The following is a 19027-nucleotide window of genomic DNA, read 5'->3' on the forward strand; positions in this document are numbered from 1 at the left end:
TATTAGTTTGGACCATGTGATGCTGCTATTTCTTGGGTTGAAAAGGATCAAATATTGATGATCTCCTAAGGGTCAAACTAAATACTTAATATAATTTGAAATTATATTTTTAATTGTGTTTATATGTTGAATGTCTATCTCTATGGCTAGACTGTAAACTCTGGAGTCAGACAATTTGGGTTTATAAACCAGTTCTAATAGCTGTATAACCCTGGACAAGTTACTTAACCTCAAACTTTTACTTTCCTTGTCTCTAATGGAACAATATGCAGTGATAGCGAACCTATGATACGCTTGTCAGAGGTGACACGCGAACTCATTTTTTTGGTTGATTTTTCTTTGTTAAATGGCATTTAAATATATAAAATAAATATCAAAAATATAAGTCTTTGTTTTACTATGGTTTCAAATATAAAAAAATTTCTATATGTGACACGGCACCAGAGTTAAGTTAGGGTTTTTCAAAATGCTGACACGCCGAGCTCAAAAGGTTCACCATCACTGACCTAGAGAGTTATTGTGAACATTAAACAAGCTAATATACATTAATGCTTGGAAAGTATCTGGAATAGAGTGAGCACTATTTTAATATTAGTTATCATCATCATCATCATCACTGTCCAAAAGCCTATGTTAAATGTGAAGGATGAAGAAAATACTAGAGCTAGAAATGGAAGCACCATCCTTTAGTTAGATGCTATACTTTTTCAGTAATCTTCCCTTAGCTGAAGTTAAATGACTAATCCTAGAAAGATATTTTCCCAACCCTTTAAATTTTCTAATGTAGTGTTAAAGTCCCACACAATTTCTGAATCATACAAAATATTTGCAGGAAATGAAACTGAGTTATGTGGGATTTTCTTTTTTTAATCATGGGCCTTTTATAAAGCACTGGTTTAAAACAACAACAAAAATTGATATGCAAGTGTTCCTGGCCTTTCTCCATTTCTAGTTCCCTAAGGAGTGATGTAAAATCAAGAAGAAAGAGCAAAGACAATAGATTTGAGCTAAGGCTTGGGAGGCCAGTGTGTGTGTGTGTGTGTGTGTGTGTGTGTGTGTGTGTGTGTAAGGGGGAATTTGAAGAAATATGTGCAAAAGAGTTATGGTTTCTAAGGGAAACAATGATGAGAAAAGGCATATTTTAAGAAATGGAGTTAGAAAAAAACAAGTAAAGGACTTACACTATTTTGAAGTTTATCTTGGTTGCTGAACTGGACTTCTTTCATTGCAATGCCTCTCTTAGACTCTACCACATGATGGGTGGCTTTCTAAGTATTATAACTGTGTTTCAAATTCTCTTTTCCTAGCAAATTTTTAGTGTTATATTCTGTCAATATGGTGTCTATGTTCGGCGCCATTGTATAAGTGATTGAGACATACATGAACAGCCCTGCCAGCGTGGCTCAGTGGTTGAACATTGATCTGTGATACAGGAAGTCACAGTTCCATTCCTGGTCAAGGTACAATACCTGGTTGCAGGCTCGATCCCCAGTAGAGGGTGTGCAGGAGGCAGCAATCAATGATTCTCTCTCATATTTCATGTTTCTATCTCTCTTTCCCTCTCCTTTCCTCTCTGAAATCAATATATATATTTTAAAAGACACATACACAAATAAAGCATCTTTCTACCTTGAATTATCTATTTATTCTATGATCCTTGCTTCTGTAAAACCTATTACCACACTCTCTTCAAGACCACCAGCTAAAAGAACATGATTATTTTGAAACCAACTCAAAAGTTTTGAGCCAAGGGAAATTAAAACCCAGTTCAAACATACTGCTGTCTTAGAAAATTGAACTCTTTGGCAAAGTATTACTTGTTAGTAATTTCTAACAAGTATCTTCAGGCTTGCATTGAAGTGAAGATGTTCATGATATGGAACAAATCCGCAATCATTACAATTTTTGTGTGCATCAGGGTACACAAAACTTGCCCATAAGCAGCTGCTTCCTGGTGAGAATGATGGTGCTCAGGCCATTTCAAGTAAAGCCACTGCTTTGGACAGGACTCGGGAGGACCTGTGTAACCCAGATTGCCAATGCCCCAGAACATTATGGTGATCAGCTTTACTTAAGGTCTCCCAGGCCCCCTACGAAGTAGTCTAGTATAAAGAAAGGTCTCCAGACTAGGAATTAAAAAACCTTAATTCTATTTCTGGTCAAATTTCCTATATGGTCAGGGGATAGAGTTTACTAGTCTCCCAGAATGATGAGAAATCCTTACAGCTAGCTCTAGTCGTCTACTCTTCTGTAGAAGTCATTAACAAATACAATTTGCCTCAGCATATACTTTTCCCCTAATCAAGGTAAACAGTCTACTTTTTTTCAACATCCAATGGCACATTATCTCACTGCCTTTTCTCAGTGTTCTTGATTTTCACTGGATACTCATCAGGTCCCCTTTAGTAGGTGCAAGGTTTCTTGATGGTATTCACCTGCATGCACAGTTCTTCCTTCTCCCCAGAGCACAACTGCTAGTCTAGCTTAGAAGAGTAAAATGTACACCCTAGCTGGTTTGGCTCAGTGGATAGAGCATTGGACTTCAGACCAAAGGGTCCCAGGTTCGCTTCCCATGGCAGGCTCCTCCCTGGCCTGGGCCCTGGTTGGGTGTGTGCAGAAGGCAACCAATCGATGTGTTTCTTTCACATGGATATTTCTGTCTGTCTCTCCCTCTCTCTTCCACTCACTCTAAAAATCAACGGAAGGGGGAAAAAAGGAGACATGTAATACTTTTACCATTTGCAACAGCATGGATGAAACTGGAGAGCCTTATGCTAAGCGAGATAAGTCAGTCAGAGAAAGATCAATATCACATGATCTCACTCATTTGTGGACTATACTGAACAACATAAACTGATGAACAAAAACAGATCCAGAGACAGAGAAGCATCAATCAGACAGTCAAACCTCAGTGGAAAGGTAGGGGAGGGTGGGGGTAAGGGGGAGAGATCAACCAAAGGATGTGTATGCATGCATATAGGCCTAACCAATGGACACAGACACCAGAGGGGTGAGGGCATGAGTGAGAGGGGTGTGAAGGGGGGGGGGTATAAGGGAACATATGTAATACCTTAATCAATAAATATTTAAAAATAAAAATAAATGATAAAATAAAATAAATTAAAAAATTAACAAAAACTTTAAACAACGAAGAATTAAAAATAAAATAAAGTAAAAATCAATAGAAAAATATCCTTAGGTGAGGAAAAAAAGAGTAAAATTTACAAAATATATAGTGTCAGCTATCTTCAAGTATCTCATTCTTTTTTTAAAAATATATTTTATTGATTTTTCACAGAGAGGAAAGGAGAGGGGTAGAGAGTTAGAAACATCAATGAGAGAGAAACATCGATCAGCCGCCTCCTGCACACCTCCCACTGGGGATGCGCCAGCAACCAAGGCACAAGCCCTTGGCCAGAATTGAACCCGGGACCTTTCAGTCCACAGGCCGACGCTCTATCTACTGAGCCAAACTAGTTAGGGCAGTATCTCATTCTTGAGATAATTATGTTAAGGTTCATCTATCAGCTTTCTTATATTTATATTATTTCACAATGATTAAAAGATACCATTGAGAATGGATATGCCAGATATTATCCAAACTCTGGCCCTGGCCTGATAACTCAGTTAGTAGAGCATCTTCCCAATACACCAAGGTTGTGCGTTCAATCCGGGTCAGAGCAATATACAAGAATCAACCAATGAATGCATAAATAAGTGGAGCAACAAATCAATGTTTTTTAAGCTTTCTCTCTTCCTCTCTCTCTAAAATCAATAAATAATACATTTTTTAAAAAGAATAAACTCTATTTTGCATACTCACAACTATAATCTACTTTTGCCCACCCCGTATATGCAAACACATATCTATATACTTCTATGTACACAGATATCTGTATATATACGTGTGTGTATGTAAAACTACACCATTATTAAGCACATTTTACAAGAGAAACTGAAAATCAGAAGAAATTAATCATCCAAAGCCACACAGTTTGTAATCAGCAGAGGTTGCATTTGAGCCAGGTCTTCTTTGTTTTTAAACACTGCGAGCACAGTTCTGTGTCTACGGAAAAGCAATGTATACAAGAAGCTATTTTCAAAACTGCAAAATAAGGAGTATGTTATCTTGGAAATAACATAGGACTTTAGAAAAAAAGTGTCCTGGGACCCTTCCCAGGTCCTGCTGATGGCCGGATATGCCATCTTGAGGGAAATACTCATATTTTCTGAGACCTCAATTTCCTCTTGCAGAATGAGGGGTTTAGAGTAGATAATCTCAAAGGTTTCTTTTGGCTCTCAAGAGGAATGATTTGCTTCTGAAAGGCATCGTTTCTACAATGAGGATAAATACTCAGAATTCCAACTATTCTGAATGAAAGGTAACATTCTCTCCTTCAGCAATAAATAGCTATGGTCTGGTCATCCTTCAGACCTTAGCTTAGAAGGCATGATCTTAGTCTATCCTTCCCTGTAGTTCCCTCTTCATACCATGAGCATTTTTTACTTAATAGCATACATCACAGTTTGCATTTACAAATTCATTTGTCTGCTCACCATTGAAACCCTGCATGGATTTAATGCCTGGGCTTGGCATGGAGAAGGGACTCCATAACATCTGTCGACTGAATAGATTTTAAAGGGGCTCACGGCCGAAACCGGTTTGGCTCAGTGGATGGAGCGTCGGCCTGCGGACTGGAGGGTCCCAGGTTCGATTCCGGTCAAGGGCATGTACCTGGGTTGCGGGTACATCCCCAGTGGGGAATGTGCAGGAGGCAGCTGATCGATGTTTCTCTCACCATCGATGTTTCTAACTCTCTATCCCTCTCCCTTCCTCTCTGTAAAAAATCAATAAAATATATTAAAAAAAATAAAATAAAATAAAAAATAAAGGGGCTCACGGCTTCCAGGTTTTCAGTACTGTATGATTTCAAGCTAGTATTTCTTTCTGGCTTTCCGGAAGAAAAGAGCTTGGTCATGAGTCTTTCATGCCATAGGGAGGACATACTTTATTTATTTTTCTTAGTTCCTGGCATGCAGGAGAAGCCCTGGATGAGCCCGGCCTCCTACAACTCTACACAGTCACCATGCACATCGAGGAGTTCCGATACCACTTTTCCTAATACCTTGGGGATGAATACTGAAGATGACAATATGAACATTAATATCAATGCAACTATGTCTAGTTTATATATTGCATGGGAGAAAGTATGAAGCCGAGGCTTACTTACTAATTTAAAAGAGGGTGGATAAACGATTCCTTCTGTGCTTGGTGTCCTTGGCTAGAAGCAGCAGCAAAAGTGCTCCTGAGCCCTCCATTGAGGCTCTACTGACAGGCCTGCCCCTCACACATTCTACAGACTGCTGTGTCTTTCGGCCGGGAATGTACGACTGGTAACAGCCACAGCTACTTGGGTAATTGGGGGCAGTGGGTTTGTGAGCCACCCCCTCTCTTCCTGCAGCTGCTCCCCTGGGATGCAAGATTACAGAGCCGTGGAGCAGAGGGGGCTGCCGCCCAGCGTGGCTGAGGCTGCTGGGTGGCCATTCGGCAGTGGCTTATTGGCAGAGAGCAGTCCAGTCTGGGACCACACGGAAGGCAGACATGCTGACTACAGCACGGAGCAAGAAAATGAGCGCTTCTGCCTGTGTCTGGTGGGCGAGGATGGGAGGAAGAAAGCCGGGGTGCTGGGGACAGTGCCAAGCAGGGCTGTTGATGGAAGTGTGGGAAGATTCAAGGGGAGGCATATTGCCAACTCAGAGGCAGTTAGGCTGATGTCCCCCCTTTTTTCAGCTTCAATGAGAAATCCTGCTGGGTCAAGTGGGAGCAGGGCCAAGAAAGGAGTGACTGGGGTGGGGGGGAGAGGGCGGGGGTGGGAGGGAGTGGAGGATGGTGGACCCAGGAAGGATGTGTCTGCCAGCTGGGATCAGGCCCAGGGAAGGGAGGGGAAATTGAGGGAGGAAGAAGAGGGGCAGCAAGATTAATGAGAGGAAAAGAAGAGCACAAGAGGAAACAGCCTACGAGGAGAAGAGAAAGCAGGTCAGGTAGAGAAGGGAGGGCCACGCTTCTGTGTGGCAGAAGGCCCACCTTCCAAACGTCAGAGCAATGTCCACATGACCAAGCAATGATAGACCACGTGGTATAGTATAAAGTAAACCTACTGTGTTCCTGGTGCATGTTAATTTCCATGGAAATACACTTTTCCCAAACATCAAATCATGGAAGAGCTGCAACTTATTAAAAAATCATGTCGCTTTTTAGGTAAAAAAAAAAAAAAAAAAAAAAGAACAAACAAAATGCTATCATAGAAAAACTATATACTACTTCAAAATACCAGGTATTTCCTAAAATATAATGAAGGACACAGGAATCCTCCATGCTCTTCTTGCCTTTCTAAGAAAATATTTAAAATATCAAGAGCCTCTGGTAAAGAAAGCTAGAGGAGGTAAAATTACAAATATCGATGAAGTGAATTCCATGTTGAAGTGACAGCACTTTTAGAGCTTTCTGAAATCCCTTTACGGAGGCTTGTGAAGAGCTAAAGTACCATCAAGTGAATGTTACACTTTTCTGTGACAATCCCACGAGTTCATGGGGCCTGCGGACAAGAATCCCACTGGCTTCCATCTCATACAGAGACTGAGGCGTATTTTGGTTGATGTGCTTTGAGGACAGATTTGGCTGTTGACTGATTACAAACAAGGCACCGCACATCCTCCCTTCCCAGTTCTGAACCTGGCTTCAAGGGGCTTTGCAAGCTTCCATTCTTCCCCTTGGAATTCTGCCACCACATGGACACACCCAGGCTGGCCTGATGGAGTCTGAAGGGCCACCTAAAGGACCACCTAGCGGTCCTAGACAATCCCATTTTAGACCAGACTCCAGCCAGCTAAGAGAACCCAGCTAAGATCAGCCACCCAGCCTACCCAACTCACAGCTCATGACATGCATGAGTTGACACGCCGAGACCGAAAGGGATGCCCAGCTGACTCATGAGCAATAAGTCTGAAACCTTTGAGTTTGGGGAATCATTGTTTACGCGGCAACAGATAACTGAGAGTTAGACACAAGCTGGAGACTCACCTGTGCACTCATACTGTAGACCTTCCCCGTAATATCCCTTTTCACAGACGCATTCAAATTGACCTGTGTGTGTCCCACATTTGCAGCTTGCCATTCGGTCACAGCAGTCTCTGCCGGCTTCACACAGATGTGAGCAATGAGACATATCCTCTTGAATGAAACTCCCAGAAGGCAGATCTACCCATGATAGAGGGTAATAAAAAAATAAATTAACGGTTGAATGCTACAGCTCTAGTTACTAAGATGTAAGTGCAAGCTGGAAAAAATATCTTTTCATATCTGTCTAATTCCCAACTGCTCCCCACTCCCACCCAAATATGAAATTGTGTTACTTGCACTACCACAGACTGGGGATTTGTTTCAGCCAGTTATTTCAGTCCGGGACCTCAGCACAAGGTCTGGAGGCCACACGGGGTCAGGCATATATTAAGTACTTCAGGGAGGAATCTCCAGATGCGGCAGGAAGTAAAGCAGTCGGTCCACCCCAGCAGTGCTCCGCTGCGTCAGTATTTCCAAAATCCTTGTCCAAATACATGAGCTACAACCCTGACTGCTGCATAAGGGTGCTGCTGTGAGCTACTAACTAAAGGATTAATTCCACCACTTGTATAGTCACTGGATTAAAGATTTAAATAATGGCACCACAACAAGTTAAATAATAGAAGCAGGATCTGGTTTGCCTCTCAACTTTAAGTAAATCATTAAGTTTTATGTAAAAGAGACATGAAGAAAAACCCCAGTTACTGAACTGCCATGTGCTGAACACTATCCTTGATGAAATTTTAAATAGTTCATGCAATCCTCCTGATAAAATTCTGTTAAATATTACAGTATTTCAAAAATAGAGGAAACTGAAACTCATAGATGTTAGATAAATTGCTTAAGGTAATAATAAAGGATAGTTATTGAGGGCTTAGTACCATAGGCGCTCAGTATCATTAAAAATAATTTCGTATGTATTAACCCATTTAACTTTTGCAGCAATCCAATGTAGTAGGTACTATTCTCATTCCCTAGTTTATAACAAGAAACTTAGGGAGTTCAGAAGTGAAATAATTTGCCAAAAGCCACTCAGCTAGTGTATGGCTAAGTGGGATATTTTGCTGTGTCCACAGCTAGCCTGAGGTCTTGCCCTGGACTCGTCCCTTGGAATGACAGTGGGGCTGATCTGCTTATTATAAACATCCCTAATTGCTTAAAATCTCATGTTGCTGTGATTTGCCCATCAAAACGAATCTTTCACAAGGATACCTGCCAGGATCATGCTTATCTGCCACATGGCTTCAGTCTGAGGCCAGATCTCCTGTCATTTCCTCAGAGTCCACACTTTCTCTGTGGCTCACCAAGACCCATGCCCATGTTTTGCCTGGAGGTTCATCTAACTTAAACCATACAACTAAACATCTTTATAAATGTGTACAAAGAGTTCTAATGAATGGATTTACTGATCTTATTCTCTGCTGGGGCAATGGTCTTCAGCTTTCACATAGTTCATGTATCTTCAAACTGTCAGGTCAAGAAGTACGTGTTAAGCATTTACTGCCCCAATACCTTCATGTGTATTTCTGGAAACTTTCTGGCGAGATTCACTAGGCATATCTCTGAATGTTTACTTCATCTCTCTGGGTAACTGTAAATGAGATCTAAGTCAAGGCTTCCCACTCTGTGTGTGGCCTCGACACACACCTAAATGCATTCCATTGATTCTAACGGTTCCTGGTGGGAGCATATGGATATTTTAGTGAAAATATATCACAGCTGTTAAAAAACAAAACAGATACTGTTGTTGCAAGGTCAGAGTGCCATCTCTGTGTATGAAGTTCAACACATCTCATAACACACCAACGACACCTGGGCATCATGCTTGGCGAGGACTTCATAGGGTTTGATATTACTCTCTAGTGCAGTGATGGCGAACCTATGACACGCATGTCAGAGGTGACACGCGTGTCAGAGGTGACACGCGAACTCATTTTTTTGGTTCATTTTTCTTTGTTAAATGCATTTAAATATATAAAATAAATATCAAAAATATAAATCTTTGTTTTACTATGGTTGCAAATATAAAAAAATTTCTATATGTGACACGGCATCAGAGTTAAGTTAGAGTTTTTAAAATGCTGACACGCCAAGCTCAAAAGGTTCGCCATCACTGCTCTAGTGGGTTTCAAGCTGTAAGAGATAAAGAAACCCCATTTAAATGCATCATCCTATGCCACTAGGTTTCCATTACCTTCGTGCAATGCCCGGCGAGCTAAAGCCTCAAATTCTTCAAAACTGTGGAGCAGGTAGCAGTGCTCCTCCTTTGGGGGAGAAGCCATGTCATTCAGTTCTCGAATGTTCCCTTGCCATATGCCAAAAGTGAAGATCTCCACTCCAAAATCTCGCAGCATTGCTGCAACTGGCCTAGGATCTCCCCCATTGGAATAGCCGTCAGTGATGAGAAATATAACTTTTGTCGCATTTTCTCTAGAATGATGAAGAATTTGCTGTAATGAAACAGAGAAAGTTAGCATGAGTTTGTAGTGCATTGACCTACTAACTGTGTCCCTTCTTATGTAAAATAGTGTTTGAGCCCAGCTGGCACGGCTCAGTGTTGAGCGTTGACCTATGACCCAGGAGGTCATGGTTCGATTCTGGTCAGGACACATGCCTGGGTTGCAGGCACGATCCCCAGTAGGGGGTGTGCAGAAGGCAGCCAATCAATGATTCTCTCTCATCATTATGTTTCTATCTTGCTCTCCCTCTCTTTTCCTCTCTGAAATCAATAAAAAATATATTTAAAAAAATAAAATAGTATTAGCATTTCATTTGCGCATTTCATTTGAGTGGGGGAAGGAACACTGATTTACAGAGAAATAGGCATAGACTAGAGCCTACAAGGGTCTCGCAGAATCACAATAAACCTTAGAGGCATTTAAAATGTATCAGCAGCAGCAGCACTGCCATGGACCTCGATAATGGAGAACAGCAAATGTTTATGGAATGAATTTTTATTAATAGTATCACTACTGTTAAACCTTTTTAATTTTCAAGCTCTCAAAACATGAACCAAATCTGAGTCCCATGAATCTACTTCCAAGCATAACCACCTGTCTGTTTGTCTGTCTCCCTCCACCTCATGATCATACACTAAAAGCCTAACCAGAAGGAAAATGTAAGTGAATATGTGTTTTTCAGAGTCAATAATGGCCAGCCTGCCTTCTATATTTGTTTTTCCACTGCTCCTCCAATATTGTAGAATGGATTCAATACTTCATCTTTCTTACCGGGACCACCCAGTATTAGCACAAAATCAGCTGTTGGTGGTGGTGTCCGATCTTCATGAGAAAATGCTGTTTTACCCAACCTGACACCTGGGCTTTATTATTTTAGGATGAGTGAGTTATGCTTTATAAACGTTATATGCTATTCCTTCTCTATAGATAGAAGAAAAAATAAAACTTTTGAAAAAGGCATCTATTTATTGCCATTGATGCTTTGTAACATCAAACTGAAAAGGCACAAAGAACCCAGGGGTGAGTCTGGCACTGAAACCAAATGGCCTCTTGTTGCTTTTCATTATGGTTAGATAAGAAAGGTAATAAAGTGCCGGAGTATTATATTTTCTGACAAGTTTTTAGAAGGCATTCAATGCTTATTAGGCAGTAATTCAAGAAACACTACATTCAGAAAGTCTGGAAGAACGGCATTGATATCCTAGATTTTGTTAAAAGTTAAAAAGTGATGATATAATTTAAATAATAACTTTGTCTCAATTCATTTTTAGGAGCAGATTCAGCCATAGATCCAGATTCTCTTAAGATTATAAAATTCATGCTTATAGAAAGCAATCTTCATAAATACATGATCATTAGGTATTGATTCTAATCCAGTAACCCTTACCAAATTTGTTAGTGTTTGTGAGCTAGAGATAAAACCATTAAATCTGAATTTAAAGACAATTAAATTAACCTTAAAAAATACGACTCTGTGGAACATTTGGAAAGCCAGCAATTGAGAAGAGATAGTCAAATACTTCACCCCACTCCTTCTCAAAAGCCTACTACATAGGCTATTAAAGGCTACTAAGAGCACACCAAAGAGAACCAGAAACTATCTGAAACTCCTTCTAGTTGAATAAAGGATAATTTGAGTATTAATAAAAATAATAATTGGAATGAGGCTTGAAGTATAAAGTATATATATGTATAGGAATACATACATATATTCGCCTGCATATATACATATACACACATATATACACATACATATGTATATACATGTATAGACATATATATATTTACTAGGGGCCCGGTGCACGAAATTCGTGCACTGGGTGTGTGTGGGGGAGGGGGAGTGTCCCTCAGCCCAGTCTGCCCCCTCTCACATACTGGGAGCCCTCAGGCGTTGACCCCCATCACCCTCCAATCGCAGGATCGGCCCCTTGCCCAGGCCTGACGCCTAGACAGAGGCGTCAGGCCTGGGCAGGGGACCCTCATTTCCCCCCATCACTGGTTCTGCCCCCAGCCCAGGCCTGATGCCTCTGGCCCAGGCGTCAGGCCTGGGCAGGGGACCCCCAGACCCCTCCAATTGCTGGCTCTGCCCCTTGCCCAGGCCTGATGCCTCAGCCAGAGGCATAGACCCCCATCACCCTCCCATTGCCTGATCAGCCCCTTGCCCAGGCCTGACACCTCCGCCAGAGGTGTCAGGCTTGGGCAGGGGACCCCCATCTCCCCCCGATCACTGGCTCTGGCCCCCGCCCAGGCCTGAGGCCTCTGGCCCAGGAATCATGCCTGGGCAGGGGACCCCCATCTCCCTCTGATCGCTTGCTCCACCCCCCACCCAAGCCTGACACCTCTGACCCAGGCTTCAGGCCTGGGCAAGGGGACCATCATATCCCCCCAATCCCTGGCTCCGCCCCCCACCCAGGCCTGATGCCTCTCGGCCAGAGGAGTTGACCCTCATCACCCTCCAATCACCAATCACTGGATCGGCCCCTTGACCAGGCCTGAGGCCTCCGGCAGAGGTGTCAGGCCTGGGCAGGGAACCCCCAGCTCCCCGCGGTTGCAGGCTCTGCCCCTGCCCCTGCAGAACGCCTCTGGCCTAGGCGTCTGGCCCGGGCAGCGGGGACCCACAGCTGCAGCGGCCCGCGATCGTGGGCTTCGCTTTTGGCCCAGGCAAGGGACCCCTAGCTCCTGGGACTGCCAGCTTCAACGGTGCCCAGCTCCCATCGCTGGCTCCACCCCTACTTCCTGCTATCACTGGCCAGGGCGGAAAAGGCACCTGATTTTCCGATCATGGCTGGGGGGCAGGGCAAAGGCGGCCCTAGGGCCGCCTTTGCCCTGCCCCCCAGCTCTTAGCTCCCCCCTGGGTTTCCGATCACTGTCAGTGGCAGGGGGCTTCTTCCTGCTTTCCCTTTTGCCTCCCTGCATTGTGCCTACATATGCAAATTAGCCGCCATCTTGTTGGCAGTTAACTGCCAATCTTAGTTGGCAGTTAATTTGCATACAGCCCTGATTAGCCAATGAAAAGGGTATCATCGTACGCCAATTACCATTTTTCTCTTTTATTAGATAGGATAAACATTTTCAGTTAGTACACACCCCAAGCAAAAGCCCTAGCAATTGGAATGGACTGAAACACACACACACACACACACACACACACACACACACACTTTCATTCAGTACCACCTCTGGGGAAAAATTCAACGATCTGTTATGGATGGCATGAAGCTAGATATTACTTTATTTGTCCCAAAAGTTGTGTGTCAGTATTCTAAGGGGACCTCCAAGTTCCAGAGCTCCAACATGTGGCAAGTTGTGTTTACAACATTCGTGCTCTTGACTAAGCTATAAACTCTTTCTTTCTAAGTTGTTCCACTCTGAAATCATAACCCAACTCCCCTAAGCTTTTGCTCATTTTGATTACTCTTCTCTCCAGCAAGACCATGGCAGTTCACTGTAAACAAGTGGGAATGTTGATGGAAAGGAGAAAGAGCAAGTCAATTGTCCCCCCGCACCACGCCCCCACCCCTCCACCCCGCCCCCCCAGCCGGCTCCGCCCAGTATGCTATTCTTGATATTGCTTGGCCCAGAGTATGTGCTCATCAATATTTATTCAATGAACTAATTCATAAATTAGTGGAGTGGATGAACTCTAGAATACGCTACAGAGAGTTACATGAGTGAGTTGGCCTTGAGTGAACAGTAGGAATGTAGGGAATATGTGTGTGTGTGTACATGTACACACACGCACTGTGTTTTGTACAGCTTGTACCAAAATGTTTCCTTTTTGTGCCTTTCTTGTCCTGACATGAACAAATCCTATCTTGTAATATTAATCTTAGTTCATTGTCAATAACATTCCTCACATCCAGGAAAAGGATTTAGCAGGGATTTCTTGCTGTACTGCTCCTTATATAAACAACACTTTGAGGTGTGATTCTATTTTTCTTCTCTTCTTGCGGGGAATGGGTGAATTTTTACAGGAACCATTATATTTGTTGGCAAGGCAATATATTAAGCTTAAAATAGTAAGAATAGCAGGACTAGTAGTTCAAGCAAAGAATTACACAAAATCTGGGTTTGGAATGTCCTTTAGAGGAGGAGTGAAGAACTTACTGAAAATCGTCTGTCCCCCTCCCCAATCTTTGTGCTTTATTGTACTTGAATAAAAAACATAATTAAAAAACACACAACATTTTCCATCCCTCAGTTCTAAGAAGTAAATAGGTCTGTGGTAACTTCTGTGGAATGTGGCGGAGGCCTCACACGTGATTCCCTTTGCAGTGTTCCTGAAATAGTTTACATCATCTGCTATACTCTGTAAGGCATTTAAGAAATAGAATTTTTTTTTGGTCCAGGATATTGAATGAGGCAAACCCTTTGCTGCCAAAGAAAAACTCAACGTGAACTTAGTATGGTAAAAGGTTATCGCCATCTGTATTGTATCAAGCGTCTGATTAGCTTGTATAAATCTCTGGCAGGGAAGTAAGCTCCCCTTGTCCAGCAATAGTCATTAGAATGATAAAAATGCAGGATTGTGTAACATCGTTCTAACACCCGAGATCCATCACCGTTACACAAGACTGCGATCCCCTCCTCCCTCCCCCCCCCAAAGTCAGGCCACAAGAGAACTATTTTGAAAAATGGTCTTGAAAGAAAAATAGAGGTCACAAAATATCTGACTTGGGGACAATATTTGCCCTTGGGCTCTGGTAATTAAATACATGTGGATATAATTCCAAGTGCAACCCAACCTCAGCCATAATAAACCGCCAACCTTGAGTGAGGATAACTCAAGACAGAGAACTTCATAGGTCATCTTTTATTTTTTATATTTTTAAAATATATTTTTATTGATTTCAGAGAGGAAGTGAGAAGAAGAGAGACTTAGAAACATCAATTATAAGAGCGAATCATTGATCAGCTGCCCCACATCAGGGATGGAGATCACAACCCAGGCATATGTCCTGATCGGGAATTGAACCATCACCTTCTGGTTCATAGGTCAACGCTCAACCACTGAGCCACGCTAAACAGGCTCATAGGTCATCTTTTAAAAAATTGGATGCCATGAACTGTCACCTACTGTGACTGTATCAGAGCCATTTTCCTCCAGGGAGCATAAAAATAGTAAATGATGCCAGGGTTCCAACTTGTTTTCCACATTTCTTTCTTTGTTAGGAAACAATAACTATAAACAAGACACCATATGACACATATAATACTTGTCTCATCCTTAAAATTCTAACATTTCACCAAGCTTTTTAATTTGAATAGTCAAATAGTCTCCAGCTTAAGGAATGTTTATTGTTTAATATTTTTGAATCGTATTTCTGGGAAAGAAGTTATGTATGCCTCTGTTGGCTCCTCATTGCCTGGACTTCATATATTCTATTGCTTTTTATTTCACCTTCCTTCCTTCTGGACTTGGTGTAAATGTCTCAAGTTTTTCTTCCATGTCACTGTTTGGTTTTATCCAGTGTTGGTTCTTTTCCCTCTAATGAAGAATTAATCTTGGCATTGCATTTATTTTCCTTGCTACTGTAGATGAGAAAGGGACCACATACTGAACCCAACAAGCTCAGGGGAGACCAGATGACAGGCCCTACAAACTCAGAGAGCAATGGTCTGAACAACATGGATGGTCTGAACATAGAAATTCCTAAGTAAAAGCAGGTCATAGAGGGCAGTGATGTCCTAGGCCTGTAGCTTCCTTGACAAAGGTCAATCTTTACTTACGTGAGCCTATTTTGCATCTACAATTAACATACCTTTGAAATGTCAGAGTAACCTCTAGGCACAACTGCCAGCACCAGAGTATGTGACCACATTCCCCTCATTGCTATCTTCTTGCCCATGTACCATCTCTATGTGCTGTAAGTGTTATTAACTATCCTATACCTACCAATGTGAAAGAACTATTTGTCTCTCTGTTTAGCCTTTTGCCCAATTTTAGAGATTTTCCCCCTTTGCTTTCTCCCACCCCCTTAATCTACCACCAAAGGATTTCATGTAACCCTGCTTATGTCTCCTCCTTGATTCGAATCCTATATAATAAAAGGCTAATATGCAAACCGACCAGTGGAATGACCAACCACTATGATGAGCGCCACTGGGGGCTGATGCTCAATGCAGGAACTGCCCTCTGATGGTCAGTGCGTTCCCACAGGGAGAGCACTGCTCAGCCAGAAGCCCTGAGCTGGGCTCACGGTTGGGAGCGCAGCGGTAGCACTAAGGATGTCCGACTGACGGCTTGCGGGGGAGCAGGCCTAAGCCATCAGTTAGACATCCCCTTAGGGCTCCCGTACTGTGAGAGGGTGCAGGCCAGGCTGAGGGACCCCCGCAACCCCCTGCCGAGTGCACGAATGTCATGCACCAGGTCTCTAGTGTATAAAATAAGCTTCAAAACTGCCATTCTCAGGAACATTTTCTCAATTGCTTGAGATTTTCATTCCTGGCATCTGTTATCATTTTTGGCTCAAACTCATAAAAATTCTCTATAGGTCTGGACATTTCCTATGATGATATTATAATATTTATTCATTGTACATAGTTCTCTGTATTCCTTTGTGCTTCTCAGCCAGTTCTGTTGTACTTTTACTCCTTTCTTTATCTTCTCATATCTCATCTTCACTTCAATGTTTTATTTACTTAAGTGCATATAACAAACGCTTCCTAGGATGTAGGGCTGTTTCTCATAGTGAATTCTTGAACCTTATCTGTATCTTACACTCAATTTTTTTAACAGAAAATTTTCCAAGAAGCCAGGTGGAAGGTTGTTTCCCCCTTTTTCCTCATATTGACTGATAATTCTGACCCTGGTGCGTTTAGCCATGTTGCTGGAAACTAGGTTGAAATCCACAGGGGTCTGCCTGGAAATTCTGAACAACTCTTTCTTATCTCCACATATGTCTACCCACTCTTTTTACTAGTTCCTCATAATCAAGATCAAAGTTCATCTCCTTTTTGAAGCTATCCTAAATTCTCCTGCTATGCAGAAAACACTAAATCATCGCCAATAGCCTCCACTACATTGCTTTATGCTAATTCCATCATAATTATAGTTAATGCTTATATATCTGGCTGTATCTCAAATTAGATTGCAAGATACTATACTGCAAGGACTGACCCTTATGTTTTCACTCTATTAACAAAAAACAACTCTGAAATAGTGGGTGAAAGAATAAACAATGTCTTAATTTCCACTAGCTATATGTCCAACATGCACAATAAACCAATAAATTCCAGGCCCAACATTGTTGTTACATTGAGTCCTGTTCTGCAATTGTGAAATGAAAATTCTCATAAATATAATATTTAAACTTGTTTCATTAAATCTGTATTGACCCTCTATTTTATACCAGGCACTGTCCTAGGGATTTTTCATTATTGCATTTGATGATAAAATGAAAATATTAACAAGCAAAAAATAGAACAATGGCAAATATATAACTGGGAAGAGTATTTTTGTCATAACTAAGGTTTCTTATTAATACTTTAACATCAAATCAATCATACTTAGTATGTCTCATTTATTTTAAGTATTTACTCAGGCTTCATAGACTGAAATTCTAGAATGAAAAAAGAATGTTGGCTCGAGTAACACTTAGGCTATTTATTATAGTCTAGCCAAATCACAGAAGAACCAGAGGGTCAAAAAAGAACTTAATCTCAGATTTATATGCAGAATTTTCCACCCACATACATGCTTTAGTTATTAAACATGGACACAGATCATTTTGAAATGGACCCATAGGGACAGTACATCAAATTGTGAAATGGTGTGCACAGGAATTGATGAGTAGCAGACTTAACCCAGACTACAAAAACACAACAGAACAAACATGCAAAAGACAGATCAACTTTCGAATAATGCCAAATTCCATCCCCCATTCTGTAAACATGCAAGGAATAAAGGTCTGGATAGCAAAAAGTCAAATGAAAATTAAAGAGGGCTAACTGACATATCACTCTTAAACAAACTGCTGATTTACTACAAGATAACAAAGTCACTATTATAAATATTGTTATGAATAAATATATAAAAGGATTTCAGTTGACATGCTCAATGCCTATACAATATGACCAAGTGGCAGTTAGCTCATAAAGTCAAAGATGAGAATTTATTCATATGCTTCACATCAAGAGGTCAAAGGAAAAAGTAAAATAATCTCAGATGATATTTGGAAACCAGTTTATGATTTTATAAATCACTTAGGCAAAGAATAGAGAGCCACTCAATGTGACAAAGAGAGCTATCATAAACCAATGGGCAAAATCATGCTTGAAGCATTCTCACTAAATTCAGGAACAAGACAAGAATGCACCATCACTTCTAGGTGGGAAGTCTAGGCAACATAATGAGGCAAGAAACATATCTACTTAATTAGCTTATCCAAAGTGGGGAATATTTTGGAAGCATATAGGAATATCTCTCGAGGAGTGGAAAGAACTGAGCTTCAAGAGCGACTGAAATAGGAACAACCAAAGCACAGGAGCATAGTGGCTACTCCCTCCAGCCTTCCATCTGTTTCCTTTTCTCAGCTTCTGTCTGCACATCTTCATTCACTCCTTGCATTGACAGGATTCCTTTGGTTTCTGTGCAGTTGTAACACTATATTCCGTACCTACTGGCAAAAAACACCCCCCCCAAACAAATAAACAAACAAACAACAACAAAAACTACAATCCAAACTACCCTCTCAGAACTCTTTGTGCCCTAGTCCAGATTCCAGGAGAAAGAATATAAGTGATCATCTGAACCTCTGCATTGCCACCTCAATCCACATTGAAAGGGATGACACCCATGGGTGAGCAAGTAGTTTAGGAAGAGAATGGGTACTGCTCTCAGTGAAAGTGGTTGTTGACTGACATGGACTACAGGAAAAAAGAGCTTCAAAGAAAAGAAAGAATTTAATGCTATGCCTAACTTATCCAGCAGAAAAATTGTTTTAGAAATTTATCAGGTCAAATTGTGCTTCCAAAAGAGTTCCAAATACCAGGAAACATGGTGTCGAGACTGGGAGAATGCAAGTATAATAATATTCATGCTATTTATGATTCAAAGCTGTTAAAACAATTATTTCTTTTTACCATGTATTTGAAGAGTAACTATGAAGAAAAAGTTTAGCAGGAGTTTAGAATACATGAAAGATACAGAGAACCTAATCATTATATTGCAAATATTTGGGTTTCAGCAACAATGCAACTCTAAAACTCTCCAAAAAGCCAGATATATTTCAAATCAATTGTACTCACATATGCATGAGGGTTGAGGGGAGATTTTAAGTTCATGAACTTAGCCTGTATTTTATTTTTTATAGTTATTGTAAATTTATAAAAAAACACATTTAACTGTGACATTTATTAGCATTCCAAATAAATGAGATTTGGAGTTTGTCTTGTTTTTCTTTTCTTGTTTTGTATTTTAGATTATATGAATGACCACATCAATTAC

General features: G+C 41.2%; 1 protein-coding gene across 1 annotated transcript in view; it reads right to left on the reverse strand.

Moving 5' to 3' along the window:
- The window catches only part of SVEP1 (sushi, von Willebrand factor type A, EGF and pentraxin domain containing 1), a 151825-nt gene that overhangs the window by 117610 nt on the left and 15188 nt on the right, over positions 1 to 19027 (reverse strand). The window contains exons 2-3 of the mRNA XM_059657621.1: positions 9315 to 9570; positions 7082 to 7258 (exon numbers count right to left, since the gene is read on the reverse strand). Of these exons, the coding sequence (XP_059513604.1) occupies positions 7082 to 7258; positions 9315 to 9570 (433 nt within the window). The remainder of the gene's footprint in view (positions 1 to 7081; positions 7259 to 9314; positions 9571 to 19027) is intronic.

This window comes from Myotis daubentonii, chromosome 11 (genome assembly GCF_963259705.1).
Source record: "Myotis daubentonii chromosome 11, mMyoDau2.1, whole genome shotgun sequence".
NCBI lineage: Eukaryota > Metazoa > Chordata > Mammalia > Chiroptera > Vespertilionidae > Myotis > Myotis daubentonii.